At 46.5% G+C, this 22345-nt stretch overlaps 1 protein-coding gene across 1 annotated transcript; it reads right to left on the bottom strand.

Moving 5' to 3' along the window:
- Window positions 1-8: 8 nt before the first annotated feature.
- On the bottom strand, window positions 9-22043 carry ARFRP1 (ARF related protein 1). The gene is made up of 8 exons (XM_070940230.1): window positions 21958-22043; window positions 20135-20234; window positions 17726-17813; window positions 15394-15476; window positions 13110-13191; window positions 12336-12406; window positions 2069-2169; window positions 9-1067 (listed from the first exon to the last, which is right to left on the bottom strand). Exons 2-8 carry the CDS (start codon window positions 20225-20227, stop codon window positions 980-982), a joined length of 606 nt encoding a protein of 201 aa, XP_070796331.1. The 5' UTR covers window positions 20228-20234; window positions 21958-22043; the 3' UTR covers window positions 9-979.
- Window positions 22044-22345: the final 302 nt, after the last annotated feature.

Raw genomic sequence — 22345 nt, 5'->3', positions numbered from 1 at the left:
TGGATGACTCACCATGGCCCAACTGGCCACTGCTAACACATCGCCGGCCAACTCGCTGCGGGACAAAAGTTACACCGATCCCGAAGAAACGGCGGGGATAGAATCATGAAATGAAGGAATGCCAAAATGAAACGGGAGTGACAACAATTACAATCGTCGTTTAAATTATTTTCAATAATTCAATGGGATCGTTGAACTGTCCGGAGGTCAGTTGGCCGAAGCGAGTTGTCTCATTCCGCGACCAGAGCCGGAACATTTCCTCAATGAGTCCTTCTCTAGCACGAACACTTGATTCTTTTTTTTTTTTTCTACTCACACCGTAGAGAAAAGCAACGGAGCGGAAAAGGACTAGAAATCAGTTTTAATCCTGTGCACAAATATAGGAACCGAGATGAAAAAAGGACAGAGAGCTCCGGCAGTGATTTCTCTCTTTTTTTTCCTCTCTCTCTCTCTCTCTCTCTCTCTCTGCAGCATTTGTGAGGTGTACATGCCGATCGCTCCTTTTCCACACAAGTGCAAAATCAGATTTATGGGACGGCCCAGAAGATCCCTGGAAAACGGGGTTTTCCCCCTCTGCTCCGTGGCCCCGTTTGATCAAGTAGCCCCAGAAGTCTTCCAATTCCCGACAGATTTGTAGCTTTGCAAAAGAAAAAAGAAAAAAAAAAGGAGAGAAGGGGACATGCGTCCTATGCATATTTGGAATATCGATCACCCCGTCCCACTCCATGCTCAGGAGGAGGGACAGCAGAGCAGGAAGGAAAGGAAGTCCCGTCTCAGTTCTTCTCGGGGTTGAGATCTCTTGCAAGATGCCACGAGAGGGGACAAACGTATCTTTGATTCGGAGAGGGGAGGGGGGGTCCTAGGAAGCTCCTTGAAGGACAGAGAGAGGGGAGGAGAAAGGGAGGCGAAGAGGAAGGAGGAGAAGAGTCTCTGTGGAGGGGCCAAAGTGTCCGGCGTGGCGATCGCTTGGTGGTCCCTCCTATGTGATGTCCTTCTGCCTCGGGGGACGATGGATGTTCCTCATCACGGACCTGACCATCCACTCGATGCCTTCGTTGACGCCTTTCCTGTGGAAAGGGAGAGAGACACAGAAGAGTCCAGCATGACTTCCAAACCATGTGTGGGATGGTCCCGTTCTTTTAAAAGAGAGGCCTGCGCCATAAAAATACCCTTTTTTAGGGGGTTCTAGATATTTGGCCTTCCCTGACGGGACTGTTCAGTTTTCATATATCTACATTCAAATTACCGGTCAGCTGCCCAGAGTTACTTTAGATAGTCCTCTGCTTACGACTACAATTGAGCCCCCAATTTCTTTCTTTCTTTTTTTTTAATTTGATTTATATGCCGCCCTTCTCCGGAGACTCAGGGCGGCTTACAATGCGTTAAGCAACAGCCTTCATACTTTTGTATATTTATACAAAGTCAGCTTATTGCCCCCACAATCTGGGTCCTCATTTTACCTACCTTTGAAAGGATGGAAGGCTGAGTCAACCTTGAGCCTGGTGAGATTCGAACTTGCAGTAATTGCAGACAGCTGGAGTTAAATTACAATGCATTAGTCTGCTGAGCTATCCAGGCTCGAGTTGCCATGGGTAGAAAAAGCGGGAGAACTGATGGAGCAATTCAGCAGCCACATTCTTCCTCAAAAGTTACCTCAAAACATACCTTCCTCAAAAGTTGGATCTCAGATTTGTGATCCAGTTTGTGAGGCGTGGTTTCCACAGCCTGGGAAAGTGCCTCGTTGGAGAATGTGATTTATGACACAGCCTGAGGGGAGGGGGGGGAACAGGGTCATAGTTGAGCTGTAAATTACATGCAGCAGAGTTGATTACACTTGGGAAGCTGCCAACATGTTGCTCCTAATAAATAACTGGATTTCTTTTGAAACTTGGCTCGAGGCTTATGAGTTAATTAGGGCATTCGTCGGAGCCCTGACACTTGCATTCTTAGATTCTAGGTTCCGCCAGAATCCAGGCCAATACTATTTAAGTAGGGGTCCTAAGAGTGAGTTGACCGCCTTTTGACCAGGCCTTTCCTGTTCTCCTTCCCCGACAGGCTCCCTACCTACCCAGTGAGGGCCGAGCAACTTTGGGTCAAGCAGTCCCTCTTCCCAATTTTGTTGATGCAGTCGCTGAACGCCGTCTTGATATCAGGGATCGAGAGGCAGTTCTGGAGGAAGAAGAGAAATGGAAGAGTCACGTTTTGGCAAATCTATTCAACAAATATCTCTGAACGAATAGCTCAAGCATGGGTAGTCTGGAAGACCTCCGACACTCTGCTCCCTGTTGGGAAACATGGAGGGTGGAATCAGGTAGGCCTGGACCTACAATTGCAATGGAACCTACCCATTGCAGGTACTCCTCGACTTACAACAGTTCATTCAGCGACTCTTCGAAGTGGCAACGGGATTGAAAAAAGTGACTTGTGATGCTTTTCACAGTTACGGTCTTTGCAGCATAATCATGTGATCAAAATTCAGACGCTTGGCGACTGACTCATCTTTATGACGGTTGCAGTGTCCTGGGAGGGTCACGTAATCAACTTTTGCGACCTTCTGACAAACAAAGTCTGTGGGGAAGCCAGATTCACTTAACAACTGTGTGAGTAGCTTAACAATTTCAGTGATTCACTTAACGACGGCAAGAAAAGTCGTAAAACGGGGCAGAACTCACTTAAGAAACGTTTCAAAATGCAGGGCTCAAGTGTGTGATCGAAATGTCGAGGACTACCTGTACGGTCCCAAGTGGGGATGGCTGTTGGGTGAGACAACCTTATTTAATGATGCCCGCACTCCTGCTTTTCCTGAATGTAGTCGTTAAATGAATGTGCAGAGCACGGGGTGCCTCCAGGATCGGGGAAGTCCTGGGGCCATTTTCCTTGAGGTGGACTGTTTTGCCAGTTTAAATGAAAACATTTCTGAGAGAAAGCTGTTTTGTTTCACCCTTTTTCCCCCTGCACTAGCCAGGTTAATATCATATAGTATCAGAGAATATGGCCTGTGAGCTTTTGGTTACACATTTACTTCGATAAAGGGGAATATTTGTAGCAAAGGGTTGAAATGAGGGATCCTTGGTGCTCTCTGAGCCTGGTGGTTTTCTTACATATGTTTCATGACCCAACTAGGTAACATCATCAGTGCTAGAAGGGTGTGGGGTTGGTGGAGAGGAGGAAAAGGAAGAGGAGGACGACTTTGTAATTCAGGGTTGAACTGTCAACTTGTAAAGCTTTCAAGTTGCCATGAGCAGGAGGGAGGGAGAACTGATAGAGCTGATTGATTTCCATAACTGAAGCTGCATTCCATAGATGCTTTCTTACCGCAATCAGTAGGAGGGTGTTGGGTTTCACAGCCAGCCAAAGTGGTTAATTGGAGAATGTGATTTATGACATGGCCAGGGAGGAGGGGAGAGACAGGATCATAGGGGAACGTAAATCTACGTGGGATTAGTTCTAACTGCCGAATATTGCCGAATAATCCGAATATTGCTGAAAAGGTGCTCCTAATAAATGACTATATTTCTTTTGAAGTTTGGCTCATGGCTCATGAATTAATTAGGGCATCTTTCGGAAACTTAGTGTCCTTAGTCTCTCTGAGCTTGGTTGTTCTCTTACTGATGTTTTATTACCCAACTAGGTGACATTGTCAATGCTAGAAGGGAGTGGGGTTTGTGGAGAGGAGAAGGAGGAAGATTATGGAGTCCTTGGTATTCTCTGAGCTTTGTTGTCCCAAAGGTGCTTTTTCAAGAGGCAACTGGACTTCGTTTTTCTTTGGTGACAGTTCCCTTCTAATCGAAGGAGCATTTTCAGTTCTGACTGAATGGTGAAGGATGGAAGGATTTATATTCCTTGCAGTCATCTGGTCGTTAGTCCTCTCTCTGAGAATTATTGACACCACTTGGGAGGTTTATCTGTGCCCTGAGGGCCTCCTGAGTCAGAGTGCAAATGGGCATGGAGCCTTCTTGGAACTGCTGAAACCTCCAAGTGGCCTCAGCAACCCTCGGAAAGAGCGCTAACAACCAGATGACTGCAAGGAATATAAATCCCTTCCCTCACCCTCCACCATTCAGTCAGAACTGAAGATGCTTCTTGGATGAGAAGCGAAATGTCTTCAAGAAAAGACAAGGTCCAGTTGCCTCTTGAAAAAGCACCTTTGGGAGAACCGTGAGCTGGATGACTTAGATCAGTGATGGCTAACCTTTTTGCCATCGCGTGCCAGGAAGGGGGGGCGGGGGAGGTTTGTGCCCTCACCCATAATTCTATGTGCCCTGCCACTTGCATGCGAGCGCGACCCCCATTCCCCCCCCCCCAATCCTGGCACGCGATGGCCCGGTATGGTCCCCACCCTCTCGGAGGCCGGAAGTTGAGAAATGGGCCTCCGAGGGGATGGGGAATGCTGTTTTCACCCTCCCCAGATGCAGAGAGAGGATCTGGAGCCAGGGAGAAAAAAAAACGGGCCTTCCCCCCCCCCTCCCCAGGCCCTCTTCTGGTGGCCCCAAAAGAGCCGAAAATCAGCTGACGGAGCTGAGCTGGCGTGCCAGGCAACATGGCTTCATGTGCCACCTGTGGCACGTGTGCCATAGGTTCGCCATCACGGACTTAGAATCTCCGTGGACACTCTGAACTTTGTTGTGTTCTTGCAGGTGTTTTATTACTAAACTAGCAAACATCATCTGTTCTTAGAAGGATGTGGGGTTTGCGGGCGGGAAGGAGGAGGAGGAGGAGGACGATGATGATGATGACAGTGGAGTCCTGGGTGCTCTCTGAGCTTCGTTGTTTTCTTGCAGACGTTTCATTACCAAACTAGATAACATCATCAGTGCATTGAGGTTACCTGGTTTGGTAATGAAACTTCTGCAAGAAGACGGCCAAGCTCAGAGAGCACCAAGGACTCCTCGCACATTTTTGCAAGACTTAGCGCATTCTGGGTAAAGTAAGACACGTTTACCCCAACGTGGAGCCATTAATTTAATCTACACGCTGCTTCGGTTACTCTGAAGCTGGGATCTGTTTCATTATTTCTGGTTAGTCAACCCCGCAAACAATTTCCAAGCACCGAAACTCAAGAGCCGTGACGCAAAATGTTCCACGCTACTAAATGGCTTTCATTCAAACAATTACTTATGCTTTGAATATAAGGTTACAGCCTGGCACGGAGCAAAGAAACAGAGAGATATGGAAACCAAAAGCAAATATATGCCAGACTGCCACAAACTATTGACGCCAAGGCTGAGAACAGAGGAGGAGGAGATGACTGCAAGGTTTCAGTGCCAACTCAGAAGATGCTTTCAGTAACAGACCTGACTTCTAAGAAACGGCAACAGAAAGCAAAACTTTCCCGAAATGAATACAGGCAGTCCTCGACTTACAACCAGAGTTGAGCCCAACATTTCTGCGGTTAAGGGAGACATTGGTTAAGTGGGTTTTGCCTCCGTTTTACGACCTTTCTTGCCACAGCTGTCGAGTGAAATCACTGCAGTTGATAAAGTCGGTTAAACCGGTCGTTAAGTGAATCTGGCTAACCCCGTTAACTTCGCAAAAGGGGATGGCAGGGCCTGGGGACACAGCCACCGTCGTAAGTATGAGTTGCCGAGCATCCAAATTTTGATCACAGGATCACATGTGTGTGTGTGTGTGTGTGTGTGTGTGTGTGTGCCACAAAGGTCGTAAGTGTGAAAAATGGTCGTAAGTCCCTTTCTTCGGTGCCGTTGTAACTTTTAAACGGGCACTAGACGACCTGTTGTAAATCAAGGACCATCCGTACATTGTCATTGTATTTTTAATCCGCTAAGGATCTTAATCCACTCTTGGGTTTGCCTGTTATTTAAACATTAAAATGCGAGGGAAAAGGGCAGGATTAAGTCATAAGTCGCACTGGGGGGGGGAATCAACACATGGAAAAGGGAGAATGGATTAACTTCTTGTCTAGAAATGTCAGCATGAACAAGAACTGACTCACAATTCCTTAAGTTTTACACAACAGCAACATGGGCCAAGCCGAACTCGAAAGCCATCGGCGTTTCTTAAGACCCTGCCCAGACGGCATTTTTAAGCAATGTTACGCTTCTCTGAAATTCTTTAGTAACCGGGCTTCTGTTTCCAAAACATTCATGCTGAATTAGGCCACAAATGTTTAAAGCATGATAAATAAGGCACGAAAGCAGTTTTTACTCATCGGGTGGAATTCGGAATACGCCCAGATTAGAAAATTGAAGGTCCGACAACGATCACTTCCAGTTGCATTTCGAAATAAAATCTCGTTTTTTTTTTTTTTTTTTTTTAAATAATATACGCAAAGGGGCTTTTTCAAGAGGCGACAGGACTTCCTTGGTTTTTTTCCCCTTGAAGATGTTTCGCTTCTCATCCGAGAAGCTTCTTCGGTTCTGATTGAATGGCGGGGAGTGGAAGGATTTACTGTGTATTCTTTGCAGTGCTCTGGTCGTTAGTACTCTCTCTGAGAGTCACTGAGGCTGCTTGGAGGTCCGTCTGTGCCCTCGGGAGTCACTGAATCAGAGTGCGGATGGGTGTGTAACCTTGTTGGAACTGCTGAAAGGACTGTGCTGTAGACCAGTGGTGACCTATCCCTCTCTCTCAAACCAGCGGTCCTCTCTGTCCAGAATGGGGTCAAAGAGGCCATTTACGTTAAGATCAAACAGCCCCCTCTCAACAGAGGGGGAGGGATGCCACACCCCCTCTCCCCTCTCCACAACATAGTCCTTTCAGCAGGTCTAAGAAGGTTCCACACCCATTTGCACTGCTCAGGTGAGCCTGAGGGCATAGAGAGCAATAGCACTTAAACTTATATACCGCTTCCCAGTGCTTTCCAGCCGTCTCTAAGCGGTTTACAGAGTCAGCCTCTTGCCCCCAACAATCTGGGTCCTCATTTTATCCGGAAGGATGGATGGAAAGCCGAGTCAACCTTGAGCCTAGTGAGACTCGAACTGTCGAACTGCAGGCAGCCGGCAGGCAGCAGAAATAGCCTGCAGTACTGCCTTCTAACCAGGGTGGATAAAAATCAATGATTTTTTTTAAAAAATAAAAAAAATCAGATTTTTTTAATTTAAATCGGATTTTTTTTGATTTTTATCGAATTTATTTTAATAAAAAACTTTTGGGGTAAAAATCTATCGTAAGATAGTTTTCTATTTAAGATACATAAATAACTTAGTTTATTCAGCATGAAATGGAGCTTAGTTATGGAGCATGAGGCTGTATATTCTGCAACACTGGGACTATCGGTGAGTCAACAGCGGGTCAAAGGAGTAGCAGAGATGACAAGTTGCTCTTTAAAAATTATGATTTAAATCGAGTTGATTTAAATCAAGCCTTTTTACTAGTGATTTAAATCATGATTTAAATTGTGATTTAAATCAACTCGATTTAAATCAAATCCACCCTGCTTCTAACCACTGCACCACCACGGCTCGTATAAACCTCCGAGTGGCCCTCAACGACTCTCAAAGAGAGTACTAACGACCAGATGACTGCAAAGAATATACAGTAAATCCTTGCATTCTCCACCATTCGGTCAGAACTGAAGAAGCTTCTTGGATGAGAAGCGAAACGTTTTCAAGGGAAAAAAACCAAAAAAGTCCAGTTTGCCTTTTGAGAAAGCACCTTTGGGACAACCACGGCCTGGATGACTGAGAATCCCCATAGACATTTGCTGAAAAAGACATTTTTGGCTTGAGTTCCAGGACAGAGAGAGAGAGATGGGGATGCTGCAACCACCTTAATTGTAAAAAGCAGTCATAAGTCATTTTTTTTCAATGCCTTTGCAACACTGAATGGTCACTAAATGAACTACCTGTACACGCTGTTTGCTAAGCGCTATGAATTTTGATCATGTGGCTTTAGGGATGCTAAGGTGGTCGTAAGCGCGAGGACCGGTCGTAAGTCCCCGTTTCCAAATGTCACTGTAACTTTGTTCGCTAAATAAGAGCCTGGTGGCGCAGTGGACTAAACTACTGTTAAAGTAGTATTTAGCTGCCAGCTGCCTGCAATTACTGCGAGTTCAATTCTCACCAGGCTCAAGGTTGACTCAGCCTTCCATCCTTTCTAAGGTAGGTAAAATGAGGACCCGGTTTGTGGGGGCAATAAGCTGACTTTGTATAAATATACAAAAGGATGAAGGCTATTGCTTAACGCAGTGGTCCCCAACCTTTTTATCGCCGCGGACCAATCAGCCTTTGATAATTTTACGGTGGCCCGCTGAGCGCGCGCAGGGGTGGGGGCTTTGGGCCACACATGCGTACCTGCGCGGGGCTCTCTTCCCTGGAGCCTTTGCGCACGGCCCAGGAGCTTTTGCGCACGGCCCAGGAGCTTTTGCGCACGGCCCAGGAGCCTTTGCGCTGCAGCGTTCATGTCCCCCGGCCGCTGTGCGGCCCGGTGCCAGGTACTCCACGGCCCGGCACCAGTCCGCGGACCGGGGGTTGGGGACCACTGGCTTAACGCATTGTAAGCCGCCCTGAGTCTCTGGAGATGGGCGGCATATAAATCAAACAAACAAACAAACAAATAATAAATAAATAAATAAATAAATAAATAAATAAATAAATAAATAAATAAATAAATAAATAAATAAATAAATAAATAAATAAATGTTCGTAAGTCGAAGACTACCTGTACAGAACACGAAAATGCTTTGACCCATCTCCTGGGTAGTTTTTGTAATCCTGCGGACTTTTCCAGATAAATTGAAAAGAAATTACTAGAGTTGGCATGGGGGCAATTTTTGTGCTTAAAAACACTTCGAACAGACCACAGTCTTAACACATAAGGTGAGCGACGTGGCTTCTGCGTTGTGCAAGCCAACAGACTCGATGCCTCGTCTTGAGTCGGGAGGCGCTACCGACGCAAACATCCTGAGTCTCTTCGAATGAGGTGTTTGATGTTTAAATATTTGGAAACGGCAATGCCTTCTTCCTTTCTTCACGTTTGGTTTGGCGGTACCCAAAAGAATGCACTCTTTGGACCTGGCATGATGCAAGAGTGTGAGAAGAGCTAGACGCAACGGCCAAAGAGCCCTCTGTGGCATGAAACGGTAAATGTTCATTTTCAACAAAGGGCTGGCGCCCTCTGGGGGACAGCACCTGCTACTGCAGCTGTTAAGGGCAGAATAAAAGGCGTGTAAAATTCAAAACGGCAACATCCCAGCGTCTTTTCAACACGGCCACGTTTGCACTCTGGACAGAGAGGGCGTAGGGTTTGAAAGGGGGGTCAACGAGGCCTCCTGGGTTATTCCCAACAGAAGGGGAGGGATATGACACTGCCTGGCTCCTGTTGACAACACAGTCCTTTTCAGCAAATGTCTATGGCAGAGGTCTTCAAACTTGGCAGCTTTAAGACTTGTGGACTTCAACTCCCAGAATTCTCCAGCCAGGCCACAAGTCTTAAAGCTGCCAAGTTTGAAGACCTCTGGTCTATGGAAAGAGTCCATCCAGGTCATGGTTATCCCAAAGGTGATTTTTTTTCAAGAGGCAACTGGACTTACCAAGGCATTGTAAAACAGGGGAGGGATTCACTTACCTTCCCTACCGGTTCGCAAATCTGCGCACGCGCATCTTCCTTCTGCGCATGCACAAAGCTTCAAAAACATGGAAAAATGGGACATCATGTTGTCTGCGCAGATGGGCGTGGCATCCCGCAGTCGCCCCTAGCGGTTCGCCCGAACCGGATAAAACCGGCTGAATATCACCAATTGTAAAGGGGTACTAACGCGTCACACGATCAATTCCGTCGACTCTTACCGACCGCCAATTTGCTTTGACCGTTTAGTACAGGGGTGTCAAACTCGATTTCATTGAGGGCCGCATGAGGGTTGTTTGACCTCGGTGAGGTGGTGGTGGTGGACGGATGGGTGGGCGTGGCCAGGGTGGGCGTGGTCAGCTCAACATCACTCATGTTGGGGGCGCCTGTGGTGGCCCAAGTGCTCTGCCAGCGAAAACAGGCTCCCGAGCTCCGTTTTCGGCTGCGATGGCCTCCTGCAACCCTCTGCTGGTGAAAAACGGAGCTCCGGAGGGCGACTGCGACAGCCTCCTGCAACCCTCTGCCGGTGAAAATGGAGCTCCGGAGGGCCACGTGCTCTGTTTTCGCTAGCAGAACCACCGTGGGTCGGTCAGTGTTGAGTTTCTACCGGTTCGGGCGAACCACTAGTGGCGGGGCCGGGAGGCTCTGCCCCCCACCCGGACGACATCACAGACGCTCTGCGCACACGCAGAAGTGCTGTGTGCGAGTGAAGAAAGCACATGCACGCATGCACTCCCGAACCGGTAGCGAAGGGAAGTGGAACCCACTACTGGGGCCGTTCCTTTGCTGTTTTCAGGGCGGCCCGCGGGCCATATCTAAACACCCCAGGGGCTGGATCTGGCCCCCAGGCGTTGAGTTTGACACACCTGGTTTAGTAGATTCTTGTTGAGAGATACCATGGCATAAACTTGTACTCATTTGAACCACTCTGGTTCCTGGCTTCTTGCAGCCAACAGAGACGGTTCCCCAAATCCTGCTTGGGTTATGAGATGGATGTTTTTCAGTCAGCCTCTTTGAGTCGCTCCAGTCTCTCTCGTTTCTTCTGCCTGCTTAACGTCCCAGGAGATAACTGGCAACGATTGCAACTGGAAGCGCCAGGATTGTGGTCGTTGAGGGAAGCAGCTCACTGAATGACCGCTTCCTTCAACGACCTAAGTCTCCGGCCTCAATTGTGGTTGTTAAGTCAAAGATTTACCTGTACACTCGATGGCATTCAAGGCTGCAAAAAAATCTGCTGCTTTTTTGTTGCGTCTTCCCCTAGATCAGGGGTGTCCAACCTTGACAACTTTAAGCCTTAGCGGACTTCAACTTCCAGAATTCCCCAGCCAGCTTTGCAAAGGAATTCTGAGGAATTCTGGGAGTTGAAGTCCGCCAAGGCTTAAAGTTGCCAAAGTTGGACACCCCTGCCCTAGATTGAAATTTGATCAATGTGTATCCACAGAAACATTGGTATGTAATGCAAAATCTGTGACCATTGTAAAACAGGGAAGTGTCTACCGGTGATTTCTACTTTTTTTTTTTTTAATTTGATTTACATGCCGCCCTTCTCCGGAGACTCAGGGTGGCTTACAATGTGCTCAGCAATAGCCTTCATTCTTTTGTATATTTATACAAAGTCAGCTTATTGCCCCCACAAACTGGGTCCTCAATTTACCTACCTTAGAAAGGATGGAAGGCTGAGTCAACCTTGAGCCTGGCGAGATTCGAACCTGCAGTAATTGCAGGCAGCTGGTCTTAATAACAGGGTGCTTCAGACCACTGTACTACCAAGGCTCTTGAACCAATTAAACCAATCACAGACTATGTATCAATATTTTAAGAAAACCACCAGAAAAACGAGGTTACCTTAGTTCCATGATGGCGAACCTATGGCACGCATGCCACACGTGGCACACGGAGCCATATCTGTGGGCACACGAGTGTTGTCCTAGCTGAGCTCCAGTGTGCATATGCACGCCAGCCAGCTGATTTTCGGGCCTTCCGAGCCCACCAGACATCGGGAAACGGGCTGTTTCCGGCCTCTGGAGGGGCTCCAGGGTGGGTGGGGAAGGCTGTTTTCACCCTCCCCAGGCTCCAAGAATGCCTCTGGAGCCTGGGGAGGGCAAAAAACAGGCCTACCAGGCCCACCAGTAACCTTTTTGCTGTCGCATGCCAAAAGCAGGGGTCGCGTGGTGGGGTGGAGCGTAGGGGGCCATTGAATTACGGGTGTGGGCACGCGGGTACGTGACCCCCCCATGCTCCCCCTGCTTTTGGCACGCGACGGCAAAAAGGTTAGCCATCTCTGCCTTAGTTCATTCAATGGAAAGCTGTTTGGCTTCTGTTTCAACTTTTTCATTTGTGTAATAATTACTTCTGGGTTTTAAAAAACAAAAAACCAAAAAACCAGGGGTGAAATGCTCTTGGATCAGACTGGATCGCCCGATCCGGTAGCGATCTTGACCGTTGGTTCGGCGATCTGGTAGCGATGGCGGAGCAAAGCTCCTCCCACCCGCCCAGGTGTCATTACTTCCTGGTTTTAACCAGGAAGTAATGTTTTTTTTAAATTCTGCACATGCGCTTCCGAACCGGTAAGGAAGGTAAGTAGATTTCACCCCTGAAAAAAAATTATAGAGCCATCCAGTCACTTGACAGAGAGATGGGGGGCATATAATTTTAAAAAATAAAGAGGTGTATGTGATAATTATGCACACACATATCCATCCATCCTTCAATGATGCTCTCCTTGTTTTGTGGACAGAAAAGCAATCTGGATCTATTAAAATAAATACAGGTATCTTTTAGAAAATAATATATATATATTTTTTTAATCATACCTCTATATCTTGTTTGTTAGCGAGAACCAACAAAGGGACACCTTCCAGAACTTCATTGGTTATCATCTTTTCTGTAAAGGAGCAAAAGAGAGAGAGAGAGATCTAAAATCCAGGCTAGGTTTGTCAAAATATGTTCTGAAAATAAGGCTTCAATAATATTTGAAACCTTATTTTGAAATATTTCAAAATAAGATGGCATGCGTATTTATTGACTCGAGCTTGATCCCACCTTTATCACTATATAAGTTGAGTCAAAGCAGAGGACAGACATAGTACCTCTTCTGCCGCCTATTTTCCCCACAACAACAATCCTGTGAGTTGGACTGAGCTGAGAGAGAGAGAGAGACTGGGCCACACAGCCGACTTTCAGGGCTAAACCAGGACTAGAACTCACCGTCTCCTGGTGATAGGCTGAAAGTCATCCAGGCAGCTTTCATGCCTAAGGCGGGACTAGAACTCACCGTCTCCTGGGGATTGGCCCAAAGTCACCCAGCCAGCTTTCATGCCTAAGGCGGGACTAGAACTCACCGTCTCCTGGGGATTGGGCCAAAGTCACCCAGCCAGCTTTCATGCCTAAGGTGGGACTAGAACTCACCGTCTCCTTGTTTTTGGCCAATATCTTAACCACTACACCAAACAGGCTGTTGGCAATTTGTGCAACTGAATTCCCTCACTGAAGGGAGGAAACTCCAGTAACCCCTGGAGATGTGTCAAACTCCAAATATCTGGATTTCTTGCTCACACACACACACACACACACACACACACACTTACCAAAAGCTCGCTTGGATTCCGACAGCCTTTCCTCATCGGTGGAATCGATAATGTAAATGACCCCATGGGATTCTGCATAATACTGAGGCCACATAAAAAAAGCAAAAAAGAAACTGCAGTCCGTTAAGGGAGCTTTAAGCTTTCACGCTTTACATTACAACTCTTCCCACTTCTAGAAAGTTCCTTTTGGACTTTGCCAGCTCTGCCTGGTAATGTTTCTATACGCTGCTGCTCTATCCTTCAGTGCAAACCTACGTTAAAATAGGTCTCATTGCAAATATAATAAAACCCGAAAGCAATACTGCAAAGAGTAACATTTTGAATGTTGAAAATTAAATGTGTGCTGAATTTTGAATGTATGGTTCTTGCTTATCCTTTTAATGTTATAGATGGAATTTTAATGGCATGAATATAAGATGCCCAGAATCCATCTCGGCAAGCCGGGCAGCATAGACGGACGGACGGACAGAGGGAGAGAGAGGAAAAGAGATTATTTTCCATAGCCTTGTTTCTCAACATCAGCCACTGAAGTCATGTGGACTTCAACTCCCAGAATTCCCTGACTAGCAAGAGAGAGAGAGATAAAAAGAGGCAGACACACAGAGAAGTAGGGAAGGGAAGGGAAGGGAAGGGAAGGGAAGGGAAGGGAAGGGAAGGGAAGGGAAGAGAAGAGAAGAGAAGAGAAGAGAAGAGAAGAGAAGAGAAGAGAAGAGAAGAGAAGAGAAGAGAAGAGAAGAGAAGAGAAGAGGAGAAGAGAAGAGAATTATTCATTTCTCAGATTTTTTTCCACAGCTTTGTTTCTCAACATCGGCCACTGAAGTCATGTGGACTTCAACTCCCAGAATTCCCCAACAAGCAAGAAGTGAGGGGGGAGAGAGGAGAGAGAAAGAGAGAGACATAGAGAAGTGGGGAAGGGAAGGGAAGGGAAGGGAAGGGAAGGGAAGGGAAGGGAAGGGAAGGGAAGAGAAGAGAAGAGAAGAGAAGAGAAGAGAAGAGAAGAGAAGAGAAGAGAAGAGAAGAGAAGAGAAGAGAAGAGAAGAGAAGAGAAGAGAATTATTCATTTCTCAGATTTTTTTTCCACAGCATTGTTTCTCAACATCGGCCACTGAAGTCATGTGGACTTCAATTCCAAGAATTCCCCAACTAATGAGAAGTGAGGGGAGAGAGAGAGAGAGAGAAAGAAACAGAGAGAAGTGAGGAGGGGAGGGGATGAGAGGAGAGGAGAAGGGGAAGAGAGGAGGAGAGGGGTGAGGGAAGGGAAGGGGATTTTTCTCCACAGCATTGTTTCCCAACATCGGCCACTGAAGTCGTATGTGGACTTCTACTCCCAGAATTCCCCGACGAAAGAGAGGAGGGGGAGACGAGGGGAGAGGGGAGGGGAGAGACAGACATATTCAAGGAAGAGAGAGAGAGAGAGAGAAGGGGGAGGAGATGGGAGGGGAGAGCAGGGGAGAGGAAAGAAGAATATTCAAGGAAAGAGTAGAGCGATCAACATTCAAGATACCTTAGAACAGGGGTGTCCAACCCTGACAACTTCAAGACCTGTGGACTTCAACTTCCAGAATTCCCCATGCTACCCAAGGAATTCTGGGAGTTGAAGTCCACAGGTCTTAAAGTTGCCAAGATTGGATGCCCCTGCCTTAGAAGATATTCCCTACTTACAAGAACCTCTAATATTAAAATATTGTTGGATCAGCACTCCAGACATTACCGATATGGAATAACCACTGAAATATGGCAAGGAATCAAAGAAGGAACAGTAAAATTAATTAATCAGAACAAAGCTGGAAGGGACCTTGGAGGTCTTCTATTCCAACCCACTGCTCAAACAGGAGGCCCTATACCACTTCAGACATTTAACTAATAACTTAGTTAGACTTATCAATGTAGTTAATATCGAACTAAGCTATGCCAACATATCTGGAGAATATCACACTAGCTAACAAACTGGAAAAAGTAAATATTCCAACAGCCCCAAAGAAAACCCTATCCTTGACTTGCAACCGGTTGTTTAGTGACGATCTGAAGTTCTGACGGACCTACCTGGATTTGGATTCAAAGTTCTAACGGTTCTGCCCCTCCCACCGTGGTCATGTGACTGAACTCAGCAACCGGATCACAGTTACTACCCTTTGCAGTGTCCAGCAGTCACACGAAAATGTTTTATGATGTTTTTAACCCAAAACTAGTATTTTACGTCCGGTTTCAGCAAAACTGCATCTGTAATGCACCATTGATTTGTTTAAGGACCGTGTAATACTGTAGTCGTATCTATCCACCCTACCTTGTCCCAAAGAGACTGAAGCTCGTCTTGTCCTCCGAGGTCCCAAAACATCAGCCGAGCTTTGCCAACGTCTATGGTGCCAACTAGGAGACACAAGGGGACAATTCAAAGTGTGCACATTTTTCTGCATTGCGTCTAATTTAACTTCTTTGGGGATCGACTCAAGTCTAAAACACAGGCCTGCAACAGAAAGGCTAAAGAGCTTTGGATATACAGATAGTCCTCGACTTACAGTAGTTCATTTAGTGAACTGAAGGCACTGAAAAAAAATGATTTATGACCATTTTTCAGAGTTACGACCTTGGAAGCATCCCCAGTGATACTTGGCTTATGACGGTTGCGACGTCTCCGTCATCACGTGATCGAAATTCAGATGCTTGGAAAAGAGTGAAACTTTGACTTTGGGTTTTACCGATTAGACTGATAGATCCTTATAAAAAATGGCTTGTTCATATTAATATGAAAAAGCAAAAAGATATGATTTGATGTCAGTGTCTTACTGTAACAGAGAGATTCGGAAGTCAATGTTTCTTTTTCTTTTTTTCTACATCCTTCCTCACTTCTCTTCGCCCTCTTCCTCCCCACTGCTTTCCTATTTACTTTTGTGTTTTGTATCTTATTGTTGTGGTCCGACAGCAGCTTGTGGAGTTGGCAGCGGAGTTGGACAGTAAGGAGGCTGGGGAGGAAGATGGGCCAGTCCTGGAGTCTGGGGAAGGCCCGGACGAGGGCTCTGTGTCGGAGGCAGAGAAGGGGCCAGGGACATCTGGGAGTGATGCGCGGACTCCGGAGCCTCCAGAGTCGGACAGCAGAGGGACAGGAGGAGCCTGTTCCTAGTGCACGCATGCTCAGAGCTGCCAGAAGGCAAGAGCAGCTAAAGCAAAAGGGACGACTCGGGAGTAAGGCCAGGAGATGACTGGCCCCTCCCATAAGGCTTAAAAGAGAAACAAAGGCACTTGGGACCTTTTGCAGGAAAGCAACATTGCTAACTTTGTTTCCAGTCGGCGTCTCTTGTTTGTTTCTGAACTTCGTGGGGCTTTGCCAAGTAAGGCCTTTGGCAGGGTGTCAAAAAAGATAAAGGTCGGTGATTATCCCGAATGACTTGTTTTGCAACTAATTGGGACTCAGCTGGGAATGAATGTAACTCTCAGCTGTTACAATAAAATAGGTTTATTTGGGACTAATTGTGTAATGACTCAGTAAGCCTAGGTCACATCATTTATTTTATCCTATACCTCAATAAAAATGTGAAATTAAAATTCAGAAGCTTGGCGCCCAGCTCATATTTATGACGGTTGCAGTGTCCCGGGGTCACGTCGTCCCCTTTTGCGACGGTCTGACAAGCGAAGTCAATGGAGAAGCCAGATTTACTTAACAACCATGTTTACTAACTTATTAGCTGTGGCAAGAAAGTTCATAAAATGGAGTAAAACTCACTAAGCAACTGTCTCGCTCAGCGAGAGAAGTGTTGGACTCAATGGTGGTCGTACGTCGAGGACTACCTGCATAGAAATGGCTTGCCTTGTCAGCGTTGTTGGGACGATCAAGGAACTATCACATTCAGACAAACAATCAAACAGTGAACTGTGGCCTCGTCAAGGAACCATGAAGAACACTCCCAGCAACACTGACAGGAAAAGCCACTTGTGTATATATTATTATTATTATTATTATTATTATTATTATTATTATTATTATTATTATTATTATTAAAAATTCTATACCGCCCTTCTCCTTTCGAACTCAAGGCGGTGAACAGCCAAGTAAAACACTTTATATACAAAAGTTAAAATAGATTTAAAATAATTAAATAATTTGGCCCATAATTTAAATATCTCAAATTTAACCAATTTCAAATTTTAAAAACCCCATCATAAAATCAGGAAAGAGAGCAAACCCTACTCCCTTCTAGCACTGATAATATTACCTAGTTGGGTCATGAAACGTCTGCAAGAAAACAACCAAGCTCAGAGAGCACCAAGGACCTCACAATCTTCCTCTTCCTCCTCGCACTCATTTCTAGCATTGATGATGTTACCTCGTGGGGTCATGAAATGTGCAAGAAAACAACCAAGCTCAGAGAGCACCAGGGACCTCACAATCTTCCTCCTCCTCACACTCCTTTCTAGCACTGAGGATGTTACCTAGTTGGGTCATGAAATGTCTACAAGAAAACAACCAAGCTCAGAGATTCCTCTGAATGAAAATTGATGGGGTTAATTTTTGGTCTCCTCAGCATCTGTTGGGTGACCCACATAGTTTTGGGTAACGCCAATCCAAGGCAAATGTCCCCCACTCGTACTCTCCCGCTCTTCAGCTATCGAGGTCAACTTACTGTTCAAGCCGACCGTGGTTGTGATTTTGGATAAGCTCATTCCTTTGTAGGCCTTGTTGAATCTCGTTTTTGTCTGTTCAAGAAAAGTCTGAGGAAGAAAAGAAAGGAAAGGAAACGTAGAGGAAAACCTGAGTTGTTTATATCCGTTGATTGCTATGGAAACGAGACAAAAATTAATGCAAATTCTGGATCTGGAGATTAAGCAAAAAGAACCTTGCTGTCTCAGAACGATTTGTTAACCATTTCTTTTGAAACTACAGAAAAACTATTGGCCTTTGAGATGGATCTGTTTAATGATCCTTGTTCTGTCCCCTCCCACGAGTGGCCTTGCAGAGGCTCAAATAGCCCAGCAGTAACAAACGCAGGCTAGAGAGACGGAAGCTGGCCCTTTAATAAATAGTTCTCTTCCAAAGCGTATATCAGTCCAATAGTTACCGGGCAATGTTCCAAAGGTCTTGGCAGACAGCCAGCAGGCTAATGCAGGAATGCAGACTCTTGTCAAAAACTCCAAACTAACAGTTGTAACTCCACTGCATCCAAAACGCCAACAAATTGTTCACCACGCCTTTCCAGCCCAGTCCCACCCCTTTTATACTTTGTAGGGTGTGGCCCTACGTCTCCTGACCACCCCTCTTAGGACATGGCAATAGCTGTTCTCTCCGACGTCTCCTACGTCTCTCTCTTGCATCCAATAGGGGCTCCCCCTCGTCGTTACCGGCCTCTGTTTCCTCCTCAATTTGGCTGGGGTCCATAGGCACGTCAGCAACTGTCAGTTCTTGCTGACTCACCAGTGAAGACGGCCCCTCCGGCACATAGCTCGTGACAGCTTCCTCCTCCTCCATATCATCCTCCGAATCAGCATGCGAAGATAAATCAGCCTCCGGGGCCTGGGTCACAACACTCCTTTCCCCAAATTTGTTTTAGAATGAGTAGTAGATCCCTTATAGGCAGAGGTGGGCTGCTGCCGGTTCACACCGGTTCTCCCGTACCGGTAGTTCCGACCACCGGCTGGGCCTGCCCCCCCCCCCCCCGCCCCGGTGCTATCCCGTCCTATATATCTCACTCTCTGGCTCGCTCGCCCTGCCCAAACAGCCCAGCTGATTTCCGCGCCTTGCCCGCTCTACTCTACGCAGCTGCCCGAGAAGGTATGCTGGAAGCTGTGCACATGAAATCCCCGTATGTTTGAAGCGGCACGCTCACATTTTCCGTTCTGCACTAGGCGAACTGGTTTGTTAAAATTATGTGAAGCCCATCTCTGCTTATAAGGAGTCCTTGACTTACAACCACAATTGGGACCGGAATTTAAGTCGTTGCAGTTGTAAGTTGAGTCCTTATGTGACTGAACCAAATATTACGATGGTCATAAGTCAAGCCACCATGGTCATAAATGTGAATCTTGCTAAACCAGTGGTAGTTTTTACTACAAAGTGGGGGGGGGGGGAAATGTCACAAATTGTGATCACTTGTCTGAAATTGTGAGGTGGTTGCCCAGGGCTTGAATTGCAATCACAATTCAGTTGTAAGTTTAAATTGAATCCATAACTGATATTTTTTGGAGGCCATTGTTAATTCGAACCATTTTTAAGTGAACAGTCATAGAGGACTGCCCGTCTGGAATATTTTTGATATTTAATTGATTCTCTGAGGACATTATTTTTAATTATATGTTCAGCATCTTTTTTTGCTATAATGGATTTACAACCATTTATTAAGGGACTGTTGTGAATTTATCAGACGGATGACCTAGGGAACAAAGCTGTTACAGAATCTGGTAGTCCTGCTAGAAATACTTGGAAACCTCCTCCCAGAGAGGAGCAGCAGAAACACATCGTAAAATGGGTGTATGGGGTCTCTAACAATGCTTCAAGCTCTAAGTGCATAGCTCTTATAAGCAGCATCCTGAATAACGGGAAGCAAACTTCCTGTAATCTTCTCCGCTGTCCTCACCACTCTCTGTATGGACTTTCTATCTGCTGTCCTCACCACTCTCTGTATGGACCTTCTCTCTGAGGCACTGCTGCTACCAAACCAAACAGGGATGCAGTTTGTTAAAACGCTCTCAATTGTGCCTTTGTAAAAAGCGGTCAGGAGAGGAGGAGAAAGATGTGCTCTCCTCATCCGACACAGGAAATGCAGACGCTGTTTTTGCACACAGTCAATCTCATGAAGTCTTGGCAATTTAAACGGTTTTTTTTTATTATTATTATTGTAAAATTTTCATTTGAGGAGGCCCTGAGTTGACAGCCTCTTTACCTGCAGGTGACACCACACTAATGAAATTAGAGACGGGTGAAATTTATCCCATCCAGGAGTTGGAAGTTTCTACTTTGTGACTAGGAATAAACCAATAGAAGCACAGAGAGCGGGTGAAGATTTTTCCCGTTTCTATGAACAAGCCTAGATACACACCGTTTTTCCAGCATTGTCCAATCCCAGGATTAAGATGCAGTATTCATCTCGCCGGAACATATACTTGTAAAGGCCGGAAAGCAGTGTGTACATTGTGCTCCTGTAAACAAAGACAACAACACTGAGTTGGCCAAAAGTTTGATACTGCTTCCTGGTCCAAATCCAGGCAGGAATTTCCCTCATTAATGAAAAGAAACGGAGACTTATTTAAGGTTCATCAATTGATACCACGGTTATTTTCCCAAGATTTTCTAAAATGATGAAACTGTGTGAGCCTAGCATTATGCTCCTTTTATATTTATTTACTTATTTGTATCCCACCTTCATTATTTAACTCAAGGCAGCAAACATATCCCAACACATACCTTCCTCCTATTTTACTGACAATGACCCTGTGAGGTAGGGCTGAGAGAGTGACTGGCTCAGTCAGCAGCTGGCTTTCATGCCTAAAGTGGGACTAGAACTTGCAGTCTCCTGGGGATTGGCCCAAAGTCACCCAGTTGGCTTTCATGTCTCATGCAGAACTAGAACTCACAGTCTCCTGGGGATTGGTCCCAAGTCACCCTGCTGGATTTCATGTCTCAGGCAGAACTAGAACTCGCAGTCTCCTGGGGATTGGCCCCAAGTCACCCTGCTGGATTTCATGTCTCAGGCAGAACTAGAACTCGCAGTCTCCTGGGGATTGGCCCAAAGTCACCCTGCTGGATTTCATGTCTAAGACAGAACCAGAACTCACTGTCTCCTGGTGATTGGTTCAAAGTCACCGAGCTGGCTTTCATGTTTCATGCAGAACCAGAACTCACAGTCTCCTGGGGATTGGCCCAAAGTCATCCAGCCAGCTTTCATGTCTAAGGCAGAACTAGAACTCACAGTCTCCTGGTTGAATTGGCCCAAAGTCATTCAGCAGCTTTCATTCCTATAGCAGGACTAGAATTCAAAGCTTCCCAATTTCTGGTGCCTTAACCACTTGGTCTAGGCACAAATGGTTGTACAGGTATTGTAACTTACAACTTCTAACTTGGAAAGGTAGTAAAACTGGGTGCATCTCACTGAACAACTGCCTCCCTTGTGCAACGGAAATTCTGGTCCCAACCGCGGTCATAAATCAAGGACGACCTGTAATCTCGCCCTTAAAACACCTACCTTTTTCACACTAAAAAAATTCCACATTGCTTTCAAGGAAACTACATGAACCCTTCCACTAAGTGCGCAATGCAACTCAAGGGAGACGTTGTGTGTATATACAACCAGAGTTCTGTACCCATCGAAGTATGTACAACAGGTGGCAGCAGCTACCCTTTTTCAACTGCCGGGTCCTCTGGATCGTTTCATCCCCTTTTTGCGACCTTCTGACCAGCAAAGTCGACGGGGAAGCGAGATTCGCTTAACAACCACATTACTCACTTAACAACTGCAGCAATTCACTTAACCACTGGGGCAAGAAAGGTCATAAAATGGGCTTAACCAATGTCTCGCTTAGCAACAGAACGGCCCCCCACCGGGCTCAACTGTGGTCGTAAGTCGAGGACTACCTGCACAATAGGAACCAAAAGTAATAATAATAATAATAATAATAATATCCCAGCAAGGAATTTCCTTCTATTTGCTTAATTATTCATGCAAATGTATTGGCCTTTCAACGTCCTCTGGGAAGTGTCAAGAGGGCCCCTGAGCATGCACAGAGTGATTTCTTTTGCCCCCCCAAGGCGCTTCTGGTTTCAGCCCACCCACTTGCGAGATGGGGATTGCAGTCCCGCCTTCCCCGCTGAGGTTTTGGCCTTCGCTGTCCCCGAGGCAGGCGGGCGGCGCCGGAGGAGACTTACCGGGCACTTTACAAGAGGGGGGGGCGAATTCGGTTAACGGCTCCTGCTCTCCTTCCTTATGGGCTTCTTCCTCGGTCGTGCGAGGCACCCTGGGAAATGGAGTCCGGTCTCCGCCCGCCGACGGCGTCCCGCTGCCTGTAAAAGACCACGATCCCCATGAGCCTCTGCGCCTCCACGCCGCGCCCTCTCTGGGATCGCCGGGTACGAACCATAGACAAGGAAGGAAAGGAGAGGCAGGCGGAGCCACTTCCGGTCGGCTTCGCCGGGCACGAACCATAGACAGAGAAGGAAAACAAGAGGGAGAAGGAACCATTTCCGGTCGGCTTCGCCGGGCACGAACCATAGACAGAGAAGGAAAACAAGAGGGAGAAGGAACCATTTCCGGTCG

This window comes from Pituophis catenifer, unplaced genomic scaffold (genome assembly GCF_029215685.1).
Source record: "Pituophis catenifer annectens isolate HBS135680 unplaced genomic scaffold, rPitCat1.0.hap2 SCAF_3, whole genome shotgun sequence".
NCBI lineage: Eukaryota > Metazoa > Chordata > Lepidosauria > Squamata > Colubridae > Pituophis > Pituophis catenifer.
Note: the sequence above shows the minus strand (reverse complement) of the source record. Positions and strands in the feature narration are given on the sequence as shown.